A 24365-nucleotide genomic window follows, 5' to 3' on the forward strand; every position below is an offset into this window, starting at 1 on the left:
ACAGTACCCTACTCTACATCGTTAAGTGTGTGTGTACCCCTGTTATCTTCAGAAAACTCATCCACATAAGCACTGTTTTTCCACAAAGATCTTTATAAGACAAGCAGAAGACGTTTCCCTTTGATGAAGAAAATACTACTCCCATGGCACTTGCTCTCCTTTAGATAGGCCCCTATTTCATTAATTGTTTTCACTTTGACACTTTGTATATTTCCCTGTAGGGCAGGTTCACAACAGTCGCATGTCAGTTGTAATCCTGATTTGATCAGATGCTCCCCACACTGACCAGACTCTTTGTTTTTCTTTGTAAGTCTGTGCTCCTCTTCTTCTTTTCCAGTCTACATGGAATCACACAATGAACTGGAGCTATCATTTGCACTAACATTAGCAGCATTTACAGCAACTAACATTGTAACTGTATTTTAGCTGTTTCTGACTGCCTGCAGCCTGAACATTGGTAATTGTTGAATCAAAAAATGACATTTTGAACAAAAACCTCCATCCATCCATTCATTTTCTGTTCATCTTTGTCGCCAATGGGGTCTGGAGGGTTGCTGGTGCCTATCTCCAGCTGCTGGACGAGAGGCGGGGTCACCCTGGACAGGTCGCCAAACAACCATGCACACACACTCACACCTAGGGAGAATTTAGAGAGACCAATTAGCCTGACAGTCATGTTTCTGGACTGCGGGAGGAAGCCAGAGAGATGAACAAAAACCTATTTGAACAAAACAAGAGTCCACAGTTAAATTAACAGACCAGAATGTCCCAAAGTGGCCCTGGTGTGCTGTTTGTATTTCTGGTGAACAATAATGAGAGAGTCTGGGTGTTTTCCTTTCATACCTGTTATAGACTCAGCAAGTTGTTGTTCAGTTCCTGATATTCAGGCGTGTGGTGAGATGTACAGGCTGGTCAAAAACAAAAAAATGAGAAAAACTCTCTGTTAATAAAAAGGTTTACAGTCTATTAAAGTACTCCAGGTGAGGACTGGATGTGTTCTAGACGTCATCAGAGCACCAACCTTTGTTTATGTAAAAGCAGATTCCACCTCCTCTCTTTTTCCCATGAGAGCTCGGGGCTGAGGTTCACTTGAAACAGACGGAAATGTGTGGTTCTCTGAAATAAAACACTTATTGGGATGTTGAACAGAGAGAAGACAGTACATAAAAAAACAGAAAATGGAACAATTTGTAAAAACATGAAAATTCTAATCTACAAAAATGAACATGGAAAGTAACATAAAATGTAAAAAAAAAAAGTGGGATAAAATGTAAAATAATGCAGGCAATAGAGGCACTTTGCAACATTTTACACCTCAGTAAAACACAGCAGACAGTAGAAGAGAAACCAACTTCAAGCTTTGAAATCTTTTGTTATCCCCAGTGTCACTTCATCTCAGCAGTCTCTAAACACAGCACCTCTGCAGTCGCAAAAAAGTGTTTAAGGATTATTTTGAAGGCTGTTATACAATTTTAATGTCAGTATAAATACTGTTAAAAGTACATTCTCAATGTTCTCGTATATCACAAGGACAAAAACAACACAATGTTAAAGTGAAAAGGCAATTTTTTAAAGTTAGGTATCATATTGTACCAGAACCTTAAGATTTGAGTCGCAGCATCTCTAATCGTAGCGTAAAAGTGTTCCCATCTGAGGTATTCACTTTGTTTTTGCAGTGGTGAATGAAGTAACTACTGTAGCACTGGGCTTTTAGAACTTTTAGATATTTGTGTTTCTAAAAATTTATATCTCAGTGAGATTGACTATATGACAGCAAGAGACAGAAAAATAATCTCATCATTTAACAAATTGTCGGAAAAGTTTTAGAAATAATTGTATCTGATAAAACATAGATTATTTTTAATCTATTAAAGCCAGAAAAGTATAGTGATATTTTAATACTTTATTTTTAAATTTTTGCTTTATTGTTTAAAGAGCCTTTCCTTAGTTTTTTCTTAACTGCATCTTCAACAGCACCACAATCTTTTTTCATAGTATCATAGTTTATCTGGGCTCTGTCATCATGCAGACAAGCAAGTGTAATCTAAGGCACTTCTGAAGAAGAGGAGTTGATTTAATAATCAGTTTGGGCAGGAAGAGATTGCTCTGTGGAAAAGAAAAGAGGCTAAGGAGTATATATTCAAGGAAAGCTCTGTGGTTGTGTGTGTCGCTAAATAGATGGAACAGTGCAAACAGAAGGAGGGAGAAAGCAACACCTGAAATCAGGCTTAGAGGGGGAGGAGAGGATATCAGGATCAAGGACTGAACATAGGAGGAGAGGAAAAATGGAGGTTAGGGTGAGTGTGAAGGTGAGTGTCAAAGGAGTTGGAAGCCATTTTCTTCCTTCATGATATTACAGGAGTCTGTTTAGCTCAGTGCTGTCAAGATTTATCAGTCAACAGCAAATAAAACAGCAGTTTTTTTCATTGTGTCTTCAGAGGATTGACAAGAAGGTGTACGAAGCAGCAATATATATACAGTAAGTATTATGGCTGATGCTTATAGTCTGGGTACTATCTGATGGATCGCTGGTGGATTCCATTCCAGACAGGAGCAGATCAATTTTTTGACAGTTTTCCGTGGAGGAGCATTACCATTGCAACAACACAAACCTGTGGGCAAACTGGCCAGAAGAAATTCAGCTGTTTTCTGTGCTAACACAGCTGAGATGGAAGTCCCTAACAGCTGCAGCATGTCACTTTTCTAAAAAAAAAAATAAAATAAAAAAGATTTTTACATATTTGTTAAACTTATCCTTATGTTGTAACATTATAATATAAGACAGATGAAATGTGAAAAAATTTAGCTCCTCTGAAATAAACAATTCAGAACAAGGAGGAGAGTCTTAACGAGGTTAATCACGTTTGGTCAAAGCCCCTGTCTTGCTTTCTGCTGCACTACAGCTGGTTCACTATAACAATAACCTGCAACGATTGCTAAAGCTAGTTAGCATGGGTAACCGATGATGGCAGATGAACAGTGGTGACAGTTTTAACAAATATTAAAAAAAAAACATATTTTTTTAAAAGTTGCAAAAATATTAATCATTAGTGACTCAAGAGCAAGAAAATATCACACATTGTTCTGGAAACTTCCCACTTTATCCAGTTTTGGGGAATTTATTACCTGTGCTTACAGTCTCTGAGACTTAATGCAACATTAAACACAAATAATGGATGAAAGCCCTAAAGTTTAATCCATTAAAGCTTGAATTTGAAGCTTTTCCTCATACACTTAACGTGAATATAAATAACATAAATTGCCAAAGGCAATCAGAATGCTTTTTAAAATCAATTTATCATTTAGACTAAGTGTTTAGTTCAAACCTTTTAGAGCAGCAGTTTGCTTTTTGCCATTGGTTGGGACTCCAAGTTAAAAAAACACATCCATTGTTGGGATTTTTAACAGTACTCTCCACAAACAGCTAGTCTAAGGTACTTCTTTGTGTCACAACAACAGCATTTAGTATTCATGATTATTGATTATTCTCTACTACAAAGGGACAGTACAGGTCTGGACTGGTTGTATTAAATCACAACATTTATTAAAGAAACAAGCAAAACAAAGTGAAGCAGGTTTTAATCTGAGATGAAATCAAGGCTTATTCTTACCAGGACTCTGTCACGATATTGCAAATCTCCCTAATGTTTCTATGTCATGTGAGAATCTAAAACTTCAAGAAAATAACATTGTAATGTTATAGCACTCATAATTCAAACTTCTGTAATTTAGTCCATTTTTAAAAATAAACAAATACAGTCTCTACATAAAAAAATTAAAAAAATCACCACCCCTTACCCTGAGTCTGCAGCACAGAGTCCCCCTACATCAAGCTAGGAGGAACAGACTAAACCTTGACAAACATGTGCTGTGGTGGTCTCTGCTTGGCCAAACTAAATCACTTAGTCTACTGATTCTAGAAAGGGCTTGGAAAAGAGAAAAAAATATCTGAGTAAATGAAAAAATAACTATTTTATTTAAGATAAAACATCAGTATCAGCTTGGAACTCAGTTTCCCTGTTTATTGTCCAAAATATTTCTTGAAGCTAAAGTTAATTTCTACTAAGGATATTGTCAGATACTACAAGTCTCACTTAACCCAACATTTAGCTTAACAGCAGATTGAACGTATTATTATTTTTTGTTCATGTATGGCTTTTTCTTCCTGCTGCCTAAGAGGTTTATGTTTCATGAGATCTATTGAATCAGCCCATCAAAGTCAGCCTTTACTGATCTTGCTGCCAAGATTTGACCATCTTGTGCAACAAGATTAACAATACCAATCACTACACTTTGCATACAGTGCCAATAGTTTTGTCTGTGCTGTTGAAATTATTTCACTCACTACGTTTCACATTTTCCAGCTTTCTTGTGTGAAAATCTTGTGGGCAAACAAACTCGAGGTGCTAACCATACTGATAGTTAAAGTGTAACATGTTTAAAATTTGCCTGAAGTGAAACATTCCCACAAACATCAGTACAGACATTAAAATAAATAAACATGTTTAAGCAGGCATTTATGGTTTAGCAGATGTTAAAAATGGCAGCAGAGCTGTGTCACATGCTTCCCCTTCAACATGCTGGAGTTTTCTACTGTTTTACATAGATTTTTCACAATTTTGCAAGTCCTACATTTTTTTTAATTATCTGTGTTTATTTTACACTGGGCTTAACTTTCTGAATTAGACCTTGTTCACAAAAAAAAAATGAATAAATAAATAAATAAAAACATGATTCCTCTTATTTCAGCCTTCTACTGTTGAGCTTGTTAAATCCTCATCCTCATGTTACTCCCACAACACATTTTGCCCCTCTTGTTTTGTTTTTGTACATTTGTGTTTTTGTGTGTAAGGGGCTTCAGCATCTTGTTCTCAGCTTATCGCACTGGATTCAGGAAGTGATGGAGAAGCTAAAGATGCAAAATGTGCGGGCAGACGACAGCAGGCTGAGAGATGGTAAGCTGCTTTTTGTTTCACTGGAAAGAAATGAAAAATTGAGGGAACAACAAAAAAAGAACTAGCGGGTTACAAAATTGCAAAAAGCATATAGCTTGCCTCATATCTCCATGCTCTTGCCTCATAGTTATTGCTTCTGCTTCTTTTTTATGACAAATTAGTACTGCAGTTGGTTTGCTGAAATACTTTTTCTTTCTTTTCAGCCCTGGTATGATGATAAACCCAGAAAATTCAACAGTTTTGCTTCCTACCTTTTTAAACAAATACCTCTGAATTAGTCTATTGCCTGTATTGTAGATGATGAAGGTATTGACAGATATTTTCTAATCAAAACCTGGAGCTACAGGATTGAACAGCCTCTAAATTTGAGGCTGCTCTTTATCTGGTTATTTCCTCTAACTTATTCTGGCTGTGCTTGATCATGAGCTTGTACTATACAAGTACTATGATGTCCCTTTAAACATCATCAGTGGATTTATTTATGGCCCATTACAGCCAAAGGCAGGCGATCTGTGACATAGCTGAAATTGCATTTTCTTCTCAATTGCCCTCAGTCAGTTGTGGCTGTAAATGTAGAAATTCATTATTGCGTGACTTTCATTTATGATGTTTTCGCAAAGAAAAAAAAATCAAGCAGGACAAAGAAATAAAATAATACTATATGTAGGCCTTGAGTAGAGCACACAATAAGTCTTCCTTATATGAATCTAAAACTTTTGACAGACTGAAGCACTGTGAATGACTCTAGGCACTGAACACCATTATTAGGCCAATTACTGTGCTAGATGGGAACAGGGCAAACAGACTCAGCACGACAGCAAGACTGAACAGCAAAAGTGACACCTCAGGGAATTCATTTACAAAAAAATATTGCCAAAATCATGAAGTAGATTTTTTTCTTGCGCCTTATATGGGAAAAAATAGTTGGCAGTAAGGAGGGAAGTCTGCAAAAGATGTGAAGGAATCCTTATTTGTGTTAAATAATTCTTATTTTTTTATATTTGGTTCAGCTAGGTGTTTCTTTGTCATGAAACCTTGTACATAACACCAATTTGCACTAAAAATCTGTATTTTAGCGTTTATACTAAAGTGAAAGATGATGGCTCTTTTATGTCTGCAGGGATTTCCTACAGACATAAAATTTGAGGAATGTATCTAAATACCCAAAATTGAAGCTTCTTTTTAAATTTTTACTTTCATAGAAATATTTTGTTGTGTTAATTTAGCTTTTCATGAATTCTATGCTTTCCAACAATTCAGTTATTTTTAGATGGATTTCTCTTTTATATTTAAATTAAAAATCAGGTATGATTTTAATCTTATTTGTGTATTAAGTTTATGTCCCTGTTCTTCTCTCTGTATATCTGACACTCAGTGGTAAAACCTGTGTTACAGTAAACAAAATAAACAATGTAGAAGCCACGGATCCCCAATAAAAAGTTTCCAACGGCTCTGTTCAAATTAAAAAAACAGAGTACAGAGTAGAAATGATAAAATGCTCTCATTACATTTTTTCTTAAGGAAAGTGAAAGAGATGCCAATATGTGTGGCAATAATGGTTTTGTGAGAACAACTGAATGCACGGACTGAAATTAAAGGTTGGAATTTTAGGAAAAGGAGATTTCATTCGAAAGCTTTTTCTATAATTTTATTGGAGGTGCTAATGAAGGTGGAGGGCGTGGATGCAACTCCAAATTTTAAATACAAAGATACACAGAAAGATATTTTGATTTCAACGGACAAGTAATATTTGGAGCACCAACATCACTGACAATAACAAGCGCTAATCTAAAATGGGATCTTTTTAGTTAGGAGATTCGTTGTTTTTTATCTTTTCTTTACACCTGTTTTGTTTTTAGTTGCTTTCAGAGTTTATTTTATGACAAAGTTGGATAAAGATTGTGTGGTTTTTTAGAATTGCAATCTTTTGTAATTCTAAAAGAATCTAAAATTAAGATTGATTTTGATCTTCATATAAGACGCATAAATGCAGACTTACCAGTTCTGGTGTTGAGAATTTCTTTATTTCACACTGCTTGACACCCTTTGGTTTGCAGCTTGTTTCGTGCCACTGCTGTGTTTATATTGGATAAAAGATTGTCTATGTGGAGCACAATAACCTTCGTCCACTCGAGTGACATCTGCCACCCTTTCTTTGCGATGCAGCCAGACACTCTTCAAATGAAATGCTCCTTGAAGGCTTAGAAAGTCATCAGATGGGAACAGAGGCAGCCAAATGCCTGTAACACAAACCAAGGCTATTCAACCAATGTTTTAAACATAATAAATAGAGCACTGTTCCTCTAGGATTTTACTTCTGTTCACCTCCCACCTGGACATGCATCTGCTGCTAAATAAGTGCTAACTGTTAAATTCCTCTCCAAGCCCAGCTGCTTAAGAAATGATTTGAATAAGTTTTGATTTCTTTTTCCATTTGCTGCCTGATCCAATTTTCTCTTTCTATGAAGGTCTTGCACATTGTGGCATACCTCACAGCATACTTCATTGCTCAGGTTCCCAGTCAATTTCATTCAAAGCCATTCCCAGCTTGAGAAATTTTAATTCCAAGATTTACCCTGAGTTGTGCATTTGTATGTGCCATCCTCTATTATTGTAACAGGAAAGATTTACATATCCCCTCTTTGCCTGATTCATTATATCAAGTGCATGGGAAATAAAATATAAAAAAAATTGCTTTCACTTTTGAAATCTCAAATGTAGCAGCAGTGGAGTTTTATTTATAGTTGTTTTGAGATTTTAAAGCTGGAGATGTTGCAAAAATACTCTTGACATGTGACTTCAGTCTGTTAAGTCTCAAGAGTCCTTGTTATTGTGCAAGAAGAGCTGTGCAATAAATTGAATCACTACTGTCATCACATTAACAGTGTCTGCATATCCTGCTAGGTCTGGATGCAATATATTGTCATGCAATAAAGTGCGTCTCCCTTCATTGTTTTTTGCCACTTAGATGGGCTTTTACTGTCCTTTTTACCAACTGCTGTATAGATATCATTGTCTAAAAGATCAGAAAGCTTCGGACTTGGGGACATTTCTTTGATGAAAAAGGAAGATGAAACTGGGGGAGTGGGGTAATTATCATCAATATCATATTCAACATTAAAAAGTGAAGTGCAGTCCCAACAGAAAATGTTCACTGTTGGTGATTTAAGTATTTTCTCTCATCATTGAAAAGCAGCTCTAGTATGCTGTTAGCTTGACTTGGGTTGCTATAAGAATTTCACAAAAGCCTTGAGCCACCAAATGTAAATTGTAAACCATGGTGTGCTGTGGTGGAGTAGGGGATAGCACGGCCCACGTTTGGAGGCCTTGAGTCCTTGTCACGGGTTCGATTCCTGGCGATATTTGCCACATGTCTTCCCCCTTTCCTGTCAGCCTACTTTCATATAAAACACTTGAGTCCACAAAAGACCCCCTGGAGAGGAGGAAAAAAAAGTAAAACATGATCTAAGTACTTTATTAAAACGGAAAACATGCATAATAATATGACATTTTAATTATTTCAGTAACAAAATATTTGCATTTAATTTCAAACAGACTGAAATAAAACATGTAGAATAATACTTGCTTGTGTTTCTCTCTTACATATTTTTTGATTTTGGATATAGAAATTAATATAATGACTCTAAGGTACAAGAACAAACACAATAACAAATAAAAATACTTGATTTAAATACTTAAATCTGCTCAGGGTGTAGTCAGTCCAGGACTATATCAGCAAAATAATCAAACTTTAGAAACCATATTAAAAACAGATTTTGCATGAAGTTACAGTTCATGTCAAGAATATTATGGCCTAACTCCCTGTGTTTGTATCTTGAACCTCATTTTAGCGGTTTGCCGAGACAATTAAGCATCATTTCTGAGAATGAATTTATTTTCAGAAGTGAAATTAAAGGGGATGGAAGTGGTCACAAGAACAAGCTTCGGTCACACTTCAGACATTAGTTCTGCATACGGTTTAAGTTTTCATGGGAGCTGTACACCCATTGTCATTAGCACAGAGCTAATTAAAATGGGATAGGAAACCAGTCCCATTGAAATATCAAATATTAACTTGACTGTGACTTGCAGGAGCCATCATTTGATAGACACCATAATTAAGATAATGAAATTTGAATGTGTTAGCAGTTCTATTTAAACCACTGATACTGAGAATGTTTTGGGGCACCAGTCTAATTTAATTAAATGTTAAGGGTTTCAGTTTTGTCATCATTAAAGTGTTTTAGGAAATTTTGACAATGTGGAAATTTGGAATTGAAAAGAAGACATGTGTTAACAGAAGCAGAGGTGAGCCACCCAAGTTTGTGAATCTTGAGCAGCGTCCTCCAGTTCTTCCTGGGAAAAAGATAATTGGAAATCCAATCCGTTCAGAGATTCTGGCGTTGTCCTCCAAGCCTTCTTACAGCTGGCTGTGCTTTGCATACATCTCAAGAAGAGAAAACATAGTGAATCCTTATCAGGTTTCTAAGCCACCTGAACTGAGGTGACCTGCAGAGCCCAATGGAAGAAGCCTCCCTCGCTGAGCTGTGCATTGAATTCTCATTTATGAAAACAACAACCAGGACAAGAAAGACGGTGGGGCTTTTCATGAGTCTGGCCTCAATGGTGAACAGGTCTGACTCAAAGCTAGGTATGGAAACACTGCTTTCTGTATTCCCTAAACAGATTCCACAAAATATCCTGAGGAATCTAGCTCATGTTTAAACTGCAGAAGCAAAGTCAAACTGATTTTTATTAAAAGCTCTTCCACTTTGCTTTAAAACTGAGCAAACATTCAAGAGTATGGATCGATGACGACAACAGGGAACAGAGAAATGACATCAACCCAAATGGAAAATAGATTTCTTTTGTTCATTTTTTTTATATAATAAAGCATTTTTTCCCCTCATTATTGAAACTCTTTAATAACTGAAAACAATATGTTCATCTCCAATAAAGAAAAAAAGAGAATGACTGGTGTGAAAAATGTACTGTAAGTGGGTGCTGAAAATTATATTACAATTTCTGCTGAGGTAGGAGGGGGGGAATAATGAAGATAATAGAATATACATGAACTGCTAATGTGGAGACACTGAGAGCCAGATTTAGTGGCAATTATTAAACCGAAAGCGGCACGAATCCGGCACATTAAACAGTTCCTTCTCTGTGATGCATCCAAAACAATTTCTTGCCTGAGTAGGCATACATGCTTGTTTGGCAATCTGATTAAGATTACTCTCGGTCAGGAAAGAGACAGGAGATGGTATCTGCCTGCTCTCAGTACAGCCCTTCACCCTTCCCTTTTTTCTGTCAAACTTCCTGTTTGCTCTAATTTTAATAACTGTTATCTAAAACAATAACTCTGAAATTTAACTCTCCATGCATGTAGTGAAGGCACTTTTTTTCCTGAAAACCTGGATATTAGAAATGCATGAAAACTACTACCATGGTTACTCTTTTAAAAACTGATGTTAATGGCAAAAAATATTTGTAAATCATTTTAATTGGATATTTCCATAATGCTTGAATGTATGAAGGGGCTTTGTGTGCATACAGCAAACTGTAGTATATAGTGAAGAGGAATGCGTTGACTCTAATCTAAACAGTCCTCATTTGATCTATGGTAACTCTAAAAACTTTCACCACTATAAAGTTGGCTAAAACCTAACATGAATGTCTGAATAGTTGACCCACACTTTGAGCATTACTCAAAGCAAAAGTCTGACCTGTTCTGCCTCGAGACAATTATGGAAGTGACAATCTGAAGTTACAGATGTTACTGCTGAATGTAATTAAATCACTTAAAGGGAACTGTTGTTTTCAAATGGCCTGCAGAATAAATATACTAATTACCTTCTTTGAAAGTCCATCAAAAATCTGTTACTAACTCTAACATTTATTCAAAAAGAAACTTTATTCAGGAAGGAATGCCTAAGTAACTGACTGAGGTGGTCAAAAATGACTTAAATATTTTTAAACAAATATGAGAGTTTAACAATGTAATGAAAAAATGAGACTTTTATAATCATCTGCGATCAGGTCTTTGGATTTACATCAAGAAATTGTATCTCAAACCATGTTCCTACTTTAAGACAATTTAGGAGGGCCTGAAGAGAAGCACTGCTGGTAGTTTTTACAGCCAGATAAATTGTATCATCACAGAAAAACAGTTGAATGTAATGTGCTTTTATAGTAAAACCAGCCGCGGTGCAAGAACATGATTATATAGATGATGTGTGGAGCTCTTCTGTCTTCAGGTGACTGGATGGTGCAGTGAGAAACTTGACTCCACGCGTTACTTCGGCTGATGGTGTGTTCAAAGGTGATTATTTACTCTTGAGAGACTCTGTATTTCCAATAAAATTACATATTGCAACATGTGTAACAGAACTGAAACAAACAGGATGTTATAAAAACAGTCTTCCTATAAATGGCTTACATTACTTTTGTGTGTAGTTGAATTACATGTCAGTGTTTTTTGGCTCTTATTTGTGCTCTCATACCAAATTATACATTGTAATATTTTACCTTCTTCAATTTCTGAGGCTTTACTTTGCATATAATGTGCCCTTTATTACACTGTCACAGAGCAGTAGACCACATGAATTGAACTGAGGCCTCATTAATTGTAGGTAACACATGGGTCTTTATTATAGCGACAAGTTAAAATGTCTCACTAGAAAAAGAGACATCATATCCATAGCAAGGAAATATAAATCTACTTGAAAAATTATCTGTCTTATATTATGACTCCAGTCCATTTCTTGATATTTTAAAAATGTGCTTTGGTATTCAAATTTAGTAAAAAAAAATTTTTTGGTATATTCTATGTTGCTGAATCTTTCTCAAGTGTCCCACATTTACTGAAGGAAAAGGAGTGGCATAAACCTTGTAAGGGCTTTAGTAAGGTATAAATTACGGCAATAAAAGTCCAAATTCTTGCAAAGTAGCTAAGATTAAAATTGTTGTAAATTTTAATATTGCTTATTCTAAATTTGATTTCAGTTGTTTGACATTTGTCAGAGAATCTCATGAATGATCTTCATAGACCTTATGCTGGAAATTGGCTTGCTCTTAAACATACCAAGTGGAAGTCAAGTGGAAAACCCACAGGACCTTATAAGAAAATAATGCTTTTTATTGGTCAACAATGAATAAAGGAACTAGTGACATAAAATTTACTGCTAATGCCAGTCACAAACCAAGCAATCTACACATACAGGGGAAAAAACACTTAGTTCATAAATTAAAGCATAAAAAAGTTGACTACACAGAAATAAATGCAGCAAATGTCAGCCGGGTCCGGGAATCGAACCTGCGACGGCCGTGTCGAGGACTAAAGGCCTCCAAATGTGGGTTGCGCTATCCCCTATGCCACCACAGCATGCCCATTAGACTGATATTTTAATATAAAAACACATCTGGGTCTTGATAGACATGTTTTTCTTAATTCAAATGTTTCATACAAAACAGCAGCTAGTTTCCATTGTCATGTTTATTTTTCATAATGCACTTGGCTCTGATCCAGATAGTGCTGCAAGTACTTAACTCCCACACACACATGCACAAATCCACAGACTTTCTCACTATTTCTCTTTCTTACACCCATAAGAACACAGAATTGCACACGGGTCCTAGATACTTTCCATTTTAGTGATCATAATTATTTGATGATGAAGCTTCTAGTTTCTCTACCACCCCTTTGTACACACGATCTAGCTGTGAATAATTTAGCATGAGGAGCTAAAAAGGTGGGTCCCTTGAAACAGCAGGTACACTCAAACTCTGGGGGCAGGACACAGAGCCTTTTTCATCCTAACTTTACATCCACCCACTCCTTACACACGGCTTTTCAGCCGGACTCTCTTCCACCAAGCTGGAAATCAGTCCAATATTTTAATCCATCTGTCCACACATCTGTCCCAAGGCAACATTGTGTCAAACTGGTGGCATTCTACTCAAGAAGGGTTTCGTAGATGGACTGACGCTTTCTCCTCACCCCATCCTCAGTCATCTGCCATGGAGGAATTTCAAAGGAAGCTGAACCAGCGCTATGAAGGCACCAAGCCCAGAAAGGCAAGTTATTTATGGAACTACTTTCTTCCGGCTTTATAGGTTTGAAGTGCTGAATCTGTCAGAGTAAAAAATAAGCTCATCTGATTGTTATGTTTTCTGAAAAATAATTTAACAGATCTAAAATATCAGGGGAAAAAATACTTGATATTATTACTAAGAATTAATTTCTGTTTGTATCTGATTTTGACAAAATGCTAATTGGAACAGAGAAATGAAGCTCAGCCTTGTGTGCATGCCCAGACCCCCCTCCTCCTTCAGAGACCAAACAGCTTTTTTTCACTCGCATATCTTCTTCTATTTTAAGGCTGCCTCTTGCTAATGCTGCATCTTTTTAATGTCAAAAAGCTGCTGAGCAGAGGAGCATAATCACACCTTTTACTCCCTGAAACTGTAGGTGAGGTTCAAGCTAGCGTCATCCTACAGTGGTCGGGTACTGAAACACGTATATGAGGACGGTCAGGAGCTGGAAAGTCCAGAGGAAAAATACCCTCACAGCTTTATCCACCGTAAAATCCCACCCAGCCACCTTGAGATGGAGCAGTTTTGCAGCTTTGAGGAGACTAATAGGGACGAACAAGGTGGGTTTTATTAGTACAACATGTTTATGACTCTATTTTAGTTTGCTTGTAAACCACAGTTATACTGTTTAATCAAACATGTTTTGCATATGGGAAGACAAGCAGTACTTGCAATTTGATTTTCATTTATTGACCTTTTGAATGATGTACATTCACATTGTATTTGACCTATAAACAAAATATTCACTTCCCACTAAAGGTAGGCACACTTGTTCAACTGCTTATTAACATAAGCAGTGATTTATTAACTTAAATGGCTGCTCTTCAATGTATTTAGACATCTAGACTTGGCAAAGGCAATTTTCCAAAGTTCACACTGGACTGAAGGGAAAAGAAACGGGATTTAAGTGACTTTGAAGATGGCATATTTGTTGTTGACTGACTGTTCTGATCTACTGGGATTTTTACACAAAACCCTCTGTTGGATTTATAAAGCTTGTTCAAAAAAAGAGAAAATATTCAGTGAGCTGTTGTGTAGATCAAAATGCATGTCATGGTACGTCGCATGAAGCTGCGGTTAGAGTGGACGCTCTGTCTACACAGGCTGCAGACCGATGCAGCCGTCTCAAGTGGGAGTCCCATCCTTGGTACCTTTATTACATGTCTTTCTTCCCTTCTCTCAGCCTCTTCCCCGTCAGATTACTGTTGAATAAAGGCCCCTACTGTCAAACAACATTCTTTAAAAACTAAAAAATAAATAGATAAAATGCATGTCAGATGTCAGAGGATATTTGACTTGCAGGTTCAAGATAATAATCATATCATCTTGAACCTGCAAGTTCAGGTTCAGCCATACAGCTTCCCTTGTGAGAGGGAAGCTGTATTTTTTTAACTCTGAACAGTAGTTAAAACTACCATGGGAAGGGAAAATCACTTCTGGGATAAAACCTTTCAGTGAAGAACGGAAAACTGAGGCTACATAGCAACACAGGCTCACTGGAAACCGATTGAAAAATTTTACATCATGTATCTATTCTACATTGTGTTAATACAGACATTTGGAATTACCTCACAGATCAAATATCATTGTGCAGGCCACATTTGGCGTGCAGGCTCGGGTTTGACACATACACTTTTACAACATTATTTTTGCATCAGAATTTGCCAGCTGAGTTTTGTTCGTCTACACTTTGCAAGTTCAAGAATAATTCCATGTATCTGTGATCAAATTGTGTAGACTCAGACCAATTTAAAACCAATTGCATGGTCTAATTAAATCCAGCTTTAGTGAAAAAACAACAGTCAGATTCAGTTGTGAGCCACGAATGCCGCAAAAACTCTTTGGAGAAAAACATGGAAAAAAAAATACTAATTGTTATTGCCTTATAATAATAATTTTAATTATGCCAATAAACCAATTAGTCTCAATCTATCAAAGATCCATCAGTGATTAGAAGGACTTTTAAATGATTGAAATTATATATATAGCCTATATACGCCAGCATAAATTGCAGACATTGCACCAATCTCACATTCTGAGCAAGCATCCCATAAAATCATCATTTGGGAAGCTAAATGCTCCTAGCTCTCTGGTCAAAAGTCTTCTTGCTGTCATTTCACACTTTCTATGTTTTGCTTAATCTGCATATCAAGTGCAGCAAAACTTAAGACTTGATAAATTAATTCTTACTTCCGTTGGGAAAAAAAGCAAGTAATTAAAATGAATCAGTGGCAGTAGTTAATCAAATTCACTGGATTGCAAACCATGACAGTCAATGAAAATGTGCTAAACAAACTGTCATCACTTAGGAGAATTACTTTTTACTGAAGGAACATGAGAGAGAGAGAGACCTGCTTCCTTGCAGCTCTTCATAGATAATAGATGGAGGATGGATTATAATTTGTCTGTTTTACCCCTAGTCTCAGGTTTCTAACACTAAAACTATGTGATCAACGTAACACAGATGTGTTTTAATATATCAGAGTTTGATAGAATAATTTTGTTCAGTGATCCAATTTGAAAAGTGAAAATATTTGTGCCTTAATATGGACGTATCAACTTAATTAAAACTATCTCAATATATTGTACACTTAATACTTGGATTTTGAATGAATTACTGCATCATTGCAGACTGCCATTGAGGTGATCATCCTGTGGTACTGCAGAGGTGTTAAGTAAGCTTTAGTTGAGAGTTGCTTTAATAGCCTCCTTCAACTTGTCTGCATTATTGGGTCTGGTGTCTGTAATCTTTCTCTTGAGAACGCCCAATAGATTTTCTGTGGGTTTTGGGTCAGATGACTTTGCTAAGCCAATCCAGCACAGTGCAAGTATTGACACTTTTTACAGTTTGGAAAGGTGCCAAGTCCGCCTAGAAAAGAAAATCAGTCAGAAAAGGGAAGCATAAAGAGCCCTACGATTTCAAGTTAGACAGCAGATCAGTGGAATGCTGGCTGACGGTTGAACCTTTACTCTCAACCTCAGCAACTTCAATTCTTTCACAATGTGTACAAAATGTGCTTTTACCTAAAAAGAACACTTTGGACCTTGTATTAACAAACTTTTCTGAAAAACTGAATGCACTGAGTTATTCCCTTGAACAAATATATGGAGAGAGCTGATTGCACCATGTCATTACATCTGCAGGCTTCCCTCCTACACAGGAATGCATATGGCAAAAGTCAAAAGGAAAGATGACCTTTAGCCGTTAGCTGAGACGGGATGCGTTACAAGAATCTGCTGTGACTGGTGACTAACTGGGTTCAAACTCTTTTTGTTCAAGAAAATATAAACCAAGTTTATAGCAACAGTATCTCTTCCAGATAATTAATCAGATAAGCGCAGAGCTTGTAAAATATTGTAAAGTACGATAAACATGATGTAGTTACAGGTAAATCATCTTCTTCAAATTGATTTGAATGAGCCAATGAAGAAAATCTAAAATTAAGAGAAATATGACCTCACAATTATATTTGAGTTGTCAGTTTATTTTGCTTTACATGAAAATTATACTAATAACAGTCAAGATAGGCTCCTTACCTTTAAATAGAAAACACACACAAAAGGTGATCATGAGAACAGAACAGCAAACTGAAAATTGAATAATTACTTTCTGATTTGCAATTGTTGATCTTCATTTTCCCTATTACTTTATTCCAAACCAGAATGCCACACGATTTATTAAATACAGCTTCATCTACTTAAACGAACAAGATGGCTGTAAAATATTCCATTAGTTGAGTCAAGGCTGATAAAATTAAAACAGATGTTTTTAAAGGCTAAATAGCAAGAGGCAAATTAGGATTTGTGAGAGGGAAGCAGTATTTTTTTTAACTCTGAAACTTTTGATGCAAGTTGTCAAGCTATGCTAAGACTTCCCTTTGTTTTGTTTGCTTCATTCAGGTTTCTATCCAACAACAGGACTCATTGCCCAAAGAATAAATGTATACAGAGGGCTGAGAAACTACAAACCTGCAGGTGGTCAGACTGTGGAAACAGAGGGTGACAGCAAGGTAATAAAGCTTCCTGTTTGGGATGAGAAAATGGACGATACATTTCTTATTTGCCTGAAAGTCTAACGTCTTAAGCACTTTCTTGATTTATTTTTTCTTGCAGGAATTTGTCACTGCTGATTTACCTTTGGATGGAACTAGCAAAAGTTTCTTAAGTGGTTTCAGGCATTTTAATCAATGTCCAATGAAATAAGATTTAGTTGCGCTAGAAAATCAACCAACAAACCAACAAAGAAGTATTGTCACATGAAACTTTTTAGAAGGTGTTATAATGATAAAAATATGTATAAAGATGATGAAAGACAACGAGCAGAGAGGAATAAAAAAAAATATAATTTTTAAAAATTTGACTCACGTACAGTGCTGTAAAAAAAGTCTAACACACCTTGAACTTTTAACTTTTACTATATTACAATGACACAGCTCATTTTATTGGGATTTGGTGTGATATATGAACATAAAGTGGTGCTTCCATCAGCTTTGTAAAGATAGAGTTTCACCTTTTGCCCAGTATTCTTTGTAAAATAGGAGCGAGAGCATCTGTGACCATCCATTTTGGAGTCTTGCCACATGTTCTTCAATAGATTTAGAACTGAACTTTGAACTTTGATCTACACTGAACTCTAACACATCAATATCCTTTGAACTATTTCTTTGTACAGTTATGGATGAATTGAGTAAAAATTATTCATATATTTGGCAGATGTACCAGTTTCAACAACATGATTCTTTGGACTGTGAGTAATATTAATGTTTTGAAGTCCTGGCTGACTATACATCGTGTGGAAAGGTGGGAAAGGGAATTTTTATGGCTGTTTTGTTAGTCTTCTCTAGGCCAGATTTATGGAGAAATACCGACAGTTGCCTTGTGAGTAGACTTTACAACCTAAGCTGTGGATGTTTGCCGCTCCTCCAGAGGCACCATGGGACTCTTAGCTGTACTTTTCTGTTCACTACTTCCCTTGCTGTCATGTACTCTTCCAACATCTGATGATGGATTGATCAGCCCACTGTGAGAAAGCTTGGGATAGTGCTTTATGACATAATCCTGCTGTAAAACTTTCTACAATTTTATCCATGACCTGTTTGCTTAATTCCTGGTTGTCATGATGCTATTAATATTTCAAATTGGAGACCATTTACTATTTCCTTTGTATTTCAGATTTCACATTAGTTGGTTTGTGTTCTGAAATCTATTAAAAATACATTGAGGTGTATGGTTGTGAAGTGACAAAATGTAAAAAAAAATGTAAAGGCCATTTATACATCTACTCAAAGAGAACAGTACATTAGTTGCAATCTTTATCTGTGTGCAAATCTACATTCAAACTATTTTGAGCAACATTAAACACTTATTTTAACTAATTTTCCAAAGATGCAGGTTATTTATGCAAGTTATTACAGAGGCTAGACTTGCCAAAACTATTTCAATATTCATCAATTTTACAGAGAATGTAACTCAAGGACTGTTAAAAACTAAATGTTTTTGAGCAAAAACAGTTCTTTTTTTCTTTCATTCATTTTTTATTTCTGTTTTCCAATCAGACCAGTTTTACTGAGCTGGTGAGAAAAGCAGCTTCATTAGAACATCAGTCCGAAACTGAGGTCAGCTACAGTCATTGCCTTCTGAATTCATGTCACTTTCATTGTTTCATCTTCCAAACACACGCACACACACACACACACACACACACACACGCACACCGATCCACACAGAGTCCAACTGACCACATTGGATCTGATCTAAAATTGGAAGGCAGAACTCTTACATTACGTTATTAGATTATAGCATTACTGAGCTGGCATGTAATGATTGTACGGCAATATTTTTTAAATGCTTTAGTTGTTTCAAAATGAGATTTAGAGATGATAATGTAAGAACTTTAAATGATTTGTAATTACTGAGCCTTTGTTGACAAGCAGGCAGAAAACCTCGCACGCAACACAGACGTTTCCCTCTTATCTCTGATTGTTTATTCCCTGTGACAACATAATATGTGTGCAGCATATAGAATAAATAAACAATTTTAAAGATGTAAGGATTTAGCATTGTTGTCAGTATGAAGGATCAAAGGTTTCCTCTAAAATCTAATTATACTGCAGTAAGGCTTTCTAATAGAGGATTACTTGCTTTTCGATTTACCAAAAGCTTCATTACCAGAGCTGCAGTAACAAAGCTTGTTTTGTTTTTGACAAGAATGTGACTCTCTTTTAATCCTTCTCTGACACAAAAGGTTCACCTTATTGATGCTAAATGCAATTTTTATTTTGAAAATCCAACGCAAATTGTGGTTTTATTGAATTGTCTGACACACAATTGAAACAACATATAAACACACAGCTGATAAAAAGACAGATGACCATTTGTAAATCAAACTAAACACTTCCTGTTTTTAATCATTCATAATTACTATAATTATTTATATTTTCTAAAAGAGACAATGGTAATTCAGAAGACATTAAACATTAAAATACCTCTGATGATGATGTGACTTTGTAAGCTTCTGATAGCTTAATTTAAAATATGTTAGTTAAAATGAGGCCCACCTGTAGATATATTTTAAAGCACACAGCATTCATGTGTTACATTAAAGATAAATTTAAATTAATGAGTCAAACAATATGCAGGTGCCGGAACGGCTCCTGTTTATTTGTTCAAACAATTTTACGCATTTATAATCAACTTAGAAATGTCTCACCATCATACCCAGGTTTTTTTTTTTTTTCTCAGTGTTGAGTCTTAGTGATCAACCATATATAGCAAAATAGCCAAAATGAGTCCTGTATTGACATGGGCTGAAAAGCCGCTCAGCAAGGAAGAAGCCACTAGTCTGAACGTCCCACAAAATAGCCAAATCGCGGTGTGTAAAAGCAAAAGTTTTAATTTTCAGATGTACAAATGTGGTTTAATTTTAGAAAAAAATACTTTTGTGTTTTTATGCAACTTTTGTGATTATCCAGTAACAAGTTGCCATTTCTTCAGTCCTCAGTTTTGGACTTTGGCAAAATAATCATCTACACCAGCAATCTCCGCATAATAAGAGCACCACCAAAGAAGCCTGAAATGATGCGGCAGCACTCCATCCCTCCACTGGACTTGGAGGGATGTCCAAAGGCCAGGGATAGGGAAAGTCGGAAGAGGGCTAAAGCTCATAAGGCACAGGAGGATATAGAAAAAGAGGAGAATGGGATTGAAAATAAAGATACCAAGGTAATGATGCATGGCCAAGGCATTCTCAATAGTGTGGAGGTTTTCACATTTTTGAGTCATTTTATTTTTAGTTTCACTTGTCCTATCTCTTCTTATCAATTCTCACTTTATTCTAGGTTTTCAGTAATCTTACTGTAAATGTTTACCTACAAAATGTCAACAAGTTTATCTGTCGACATACATTCTTACCTTATAACAAGAATATTAGTTGTATTCCATTTTCCCTTCTTTTATGCCGACCTTCCTGCTGCAATAACTGTTAACCAATTGTCCCACTGTTATCTGTCTTCTGTGAACACATAGTGATGAGTCCACAGTTTTCTTCTGCCCTTGCAGCATCTGCTTACCACTTACAAGCCAGCAAGGAGACCCAACTTGCTATTACTTCCTCCCTCTCTTGGCTGATTACTGCTCTTTCCCCCACCGTCTTGCTCCATCTTTTGCTCATTGCTTTTGTTATTGCCACATTTTTGCTGCATCCGAAAGAAAGTTCATGTTGTGCTTTATTTGTTTCATAGACACAAGATAATCTTTTATCATTTTTATGTTTGCCCAAGTTTGAAAGCTGTAAATAGTTAACAATATAAAGAGAAATGTTATGTCATGTAATTAGAATAATTGTTGTCTTACATGTTATGTGACATGTTTGGATCGTCAAGTGATAATGACGCAAACATTAACCAATTAGAGGGTAGCGCCTGTGACTCAAGTGACCTGAATGGCCCCTGAAATGACTTCTATCATCGCATTAATGTGGTTGTTAAGACTACAACTCATAAGCCTGTTACTTACAACCCAAATTCAGAATTGTGAAAACCTTTCAGACAGGAACCATTTCTGCAAATGAGGCCACAATAATCCATCCATCTCCCACTTGGTTTTAGAATCATTTGTAAACAACAAACCAAGATCCTTGAACCCCTCTGCTTGAAGAAGATATTAATCCCCGACTCGCTGAGGTAGCAATCCACTCTTTCCCCAGTTCAGAACTGTTGTCTCAGACTTTGAGCTCATAATATTTATGAGTAGCATGCAAGTTAAATAAGGAGATTGAAAAGGATGTTCAAGCATGACTTGTGTTATAAATTTTCACAGATGATGCCACTTATCCCAGCAAGTTTTGAATGCATTTCATTGACTTTGTTGTGCTGAATAACAATAGCAGGGAGTATTTTATAATCTTTTTGTTCTGTTTGTCATTCTACATGGATACTTTTCATTTGTTCAATATTTGCTGACAGTGTGGTTGTAAGTAAGAAAATTGCTATATTATTGTGCATTTTCCTAACAGGTACCTATTTAAGACAGACACTGATTAAAACTGTGGTTGGGAAAAAATCTCATTAAGTCATTAAGTTTCCTTGAGTTTCCCTGAAGGCAGGCCACTCTGGCTGGGCAGCTGTATTAACATTTGTTAATTATGAACTGGCCTGGGGTTGGGATTAATCCATTTTGAAACAGTTGTAAAACAAACTGTACAATGTAAAACTATAACTGGGTCAGTTCATGGAATGGAGGACAGATGTAGATCATTGAAAAGCATTAAACCACAGACTGAATTCTAATAATTAAAAAGCAGGACCACCACACTAAGTTCTGTAATGAAAACAAATCACATGGCATTGCCCTATCCTTGATCTTTCAAGAATCTCCCATTTTTTGCTTCTGCATTGTTTACCTTCTCCTTATTTTATTTCCCCATCCATCCAGCCTCTTCTACTCCTTATTCACCCTTTGCCTTAACTCACAGTTTTTCTCTCCCACCTCCTATTTTCTCCCCTAATGTGTTTGCTCTGTCTCCAGGAGGCCGACAGCTGCCAGCATTGTGGTGGTTCAGGCTGCGCTCCGTGCTCCCTGTGTCATGGCAGCAAGCTGTCCATGCTAGCGAACCGCTTCAATGAGTCCATCAGTGATCTACGTTGCCAAGCCTGCTACCCCGATGGTCTGGAGAGGTGCCAGTCCTGCTCCAGTAAATAGCACCATTTGGCCAGTACCCATGTCTGGCGATGAGAGTGCAGTGCTGAGTGTGTGACCGATGCGCTATCTCCTTGTCAGAACTGCCTCAGCCGCAAAACTGCTTTAATCCCAAAATGTTATTGGTGGGATGTTTGAGAGCTGTACAAGGAACCATAAGCCATGAGAAGACAAGGGAATAATGTCTGTTCTGTGGACACAAAAATGATGAAATACCAATTACTGTTTGCAGTGAATGTTGCATGAGATAACACAAAAACATAATCCCTTTTTTGCTGTCACTTTTTTGCATCTGTGTTCCTGTTCTCTGCAAAACCTGGTTCAACAACCCTGTTATATTTTTTATTATTATGAAAAATGTTGAGGTTAAATGTTCTTTTTCTCAGTTTATTAATCAGAAAGAATATAACCTTTATCATGTCAAAATGATGCATTCTTCAAAGCTAATTACTTTTTTTATGGGAGAAAACACAAAACACTGAAAATAAGGATGTAGTGTGAAAAAGTGAGTGTGAAAGAAAAATGCTTTCTAAATAAGGTATTGTAGATCAACTACTTTAAAAAAAGAAAATATTGAAATTTATCAAGTTAACAGAACACATGGTTCATGTTCTATGTTCAAAAGGCTGTTTTTATAGTGCAGTAGCACTATTCCATACATGAAGAGCAACATGCCCATTTAATGCACAAGTAATATTATTTTGCTCATGCAGTTTCGCACTCCTTATTTGGAATCTTTCTTGATCAAATCCTAAAACAAAAATAATATTTTTTGCATATATTTTTTATTTCATATATTTATTAAAGTATGTAAAGTGAAAGTTGTATTATGTCAAACAAAGCAAATTTTCAGATATACAATCTAGCTAACAGTTATCTTACTAGGTTATTAGTAAACAATATCACTAGGAATTTCACAATGTACAATATGCAACCAATTAAAAGGGCAATAAAAAGGAGAAATTGACGTTAATGTAGTGGTTGGTGACTGATGGGCCCCAAATCTAACGCTGTGTTCGATCCTCAAAACAACTTGAGCCTGCTCTGAACAAGAAACACAATGAACCAGTTCAGGAGAATTCTGCATTGTTGTTTTTTTTTTATCATGTTGAAGATGGAGGGGGTAGAAAATGAGAAAAAAACTAACATATATCTTCTATGCTGTAACAATTCTGTTTTGGATTTGAACCTGTAGACAAACAGTTTCATATAAGTGAATTATTATATAAAGTATTGCTCCTTTACCAAACTTTGAGGATTTTTATTCATCCTGTACCTCTGCCTATCCTTATCAACATTCAATAAAGACTAATTATTGCTGGTATCTATTAGTTGTATTACCAGTAACATGAATTCTGCACTGAGTAATTTATGTATTGGTAATGAGTCTTGTAAAGAACAAAATATTCAAGCTGATCAAACAGAACTGATTTTGCAAACATTCTTTAACACACGGGTGGAGAAAAAAAAGTCTAAACATTGCAGATACCACAGAATCATTAATAACAGAGAGCCAGTAGGTTAACCAAACAAATTCTGGCATCAAAGAGGACATTTGATTTTCCTTGTTATGGTCACCTTTCACTTAAAAATCTTAACAGCTTTAAATGACTCTCCTCCAGGTTCTTATGGTGTTCTATAATATTAACCTACTGTATATTCCATGTAACTAATAAAGAACTAAAATTCAGATATATTTTTTCATTATAACAATATGCAACTTTTATTTACTGGCTGCAATTTATTTAGTCACCTTTCACTCTAGGGCACATATGTCAGAGTCAAGGCCCGCGGGCCACATCCAGTGTCCAGTGAAACGTTTTTAAATGTCTTCTACTCATAAGAGCCGATGCATCTGATAAAACTTTCCACCCATGTCCAAAGTCCAGTAAAATGTTCTTACTCATCAAACTTCAGCATGATAAAGAAAATTTGTATTAAAGACACAAATCAATCTTTGTCAGTCAATTTTGCTCAACTCTTTAGATGTTATTGGGATTCTAAAAATGGAAAATAATGTGGATGGTCTTTGCTATTGGTGAAATCTTCTGGGATCCATAGAGTAAGCAAAGCACAATCCATTAGAAATAATAGAATCAGAGAGTCTTGCAGCTGTTTTCA

General features: G+C 36.0%; 1 protein-coding gene across 1 annotated transcript; it reads left to right on the forward strand.

Annotated features, from left to right (window-relative positions):
• Positions 1–12755: 12755 nt before the first annotated feature.
• On the forward strand, positions 12756–24017 carry LOC122844780 (glutaredoxin domain-containing cysteine-rich protein 2). Its single transcript, XM_044140540.1, has 5 exons — positions 12756–13031; positions 13426–13609; positions 16950–17059; positions 20043–20270; positions 22074–24017. The coding sequence occupies exons 1-5, from the start codon at positions 12975–12977 to the stop codon at positions 22245–22247; spliced, it is 753 nt and encodes a 250-aa protein (XP_043996475.1). The 5' UTR covers positions 12756–12974; the 3' UTR covers positions 22248–24017.
• The last annotated feature ends 348 nt before the right edge of the window (positions 24018–24365 follow it).

The sequence above is a fragment of the Gambusia affinis genome, linkage group LG15 (assembly GCF_019740435.1).
Source record: "Gambusia affinis linkage group LG15, SWU_Gaff_1.0, whole genome shotgun sequence".
Taxonomy (NCBI): domain Eukaryota; kingdom Metazoa; phylum Chordata; class Actinopteri; order Cyprinodontiformes; family Poeciliidae; genus Gambusia; species Gambusia affinis.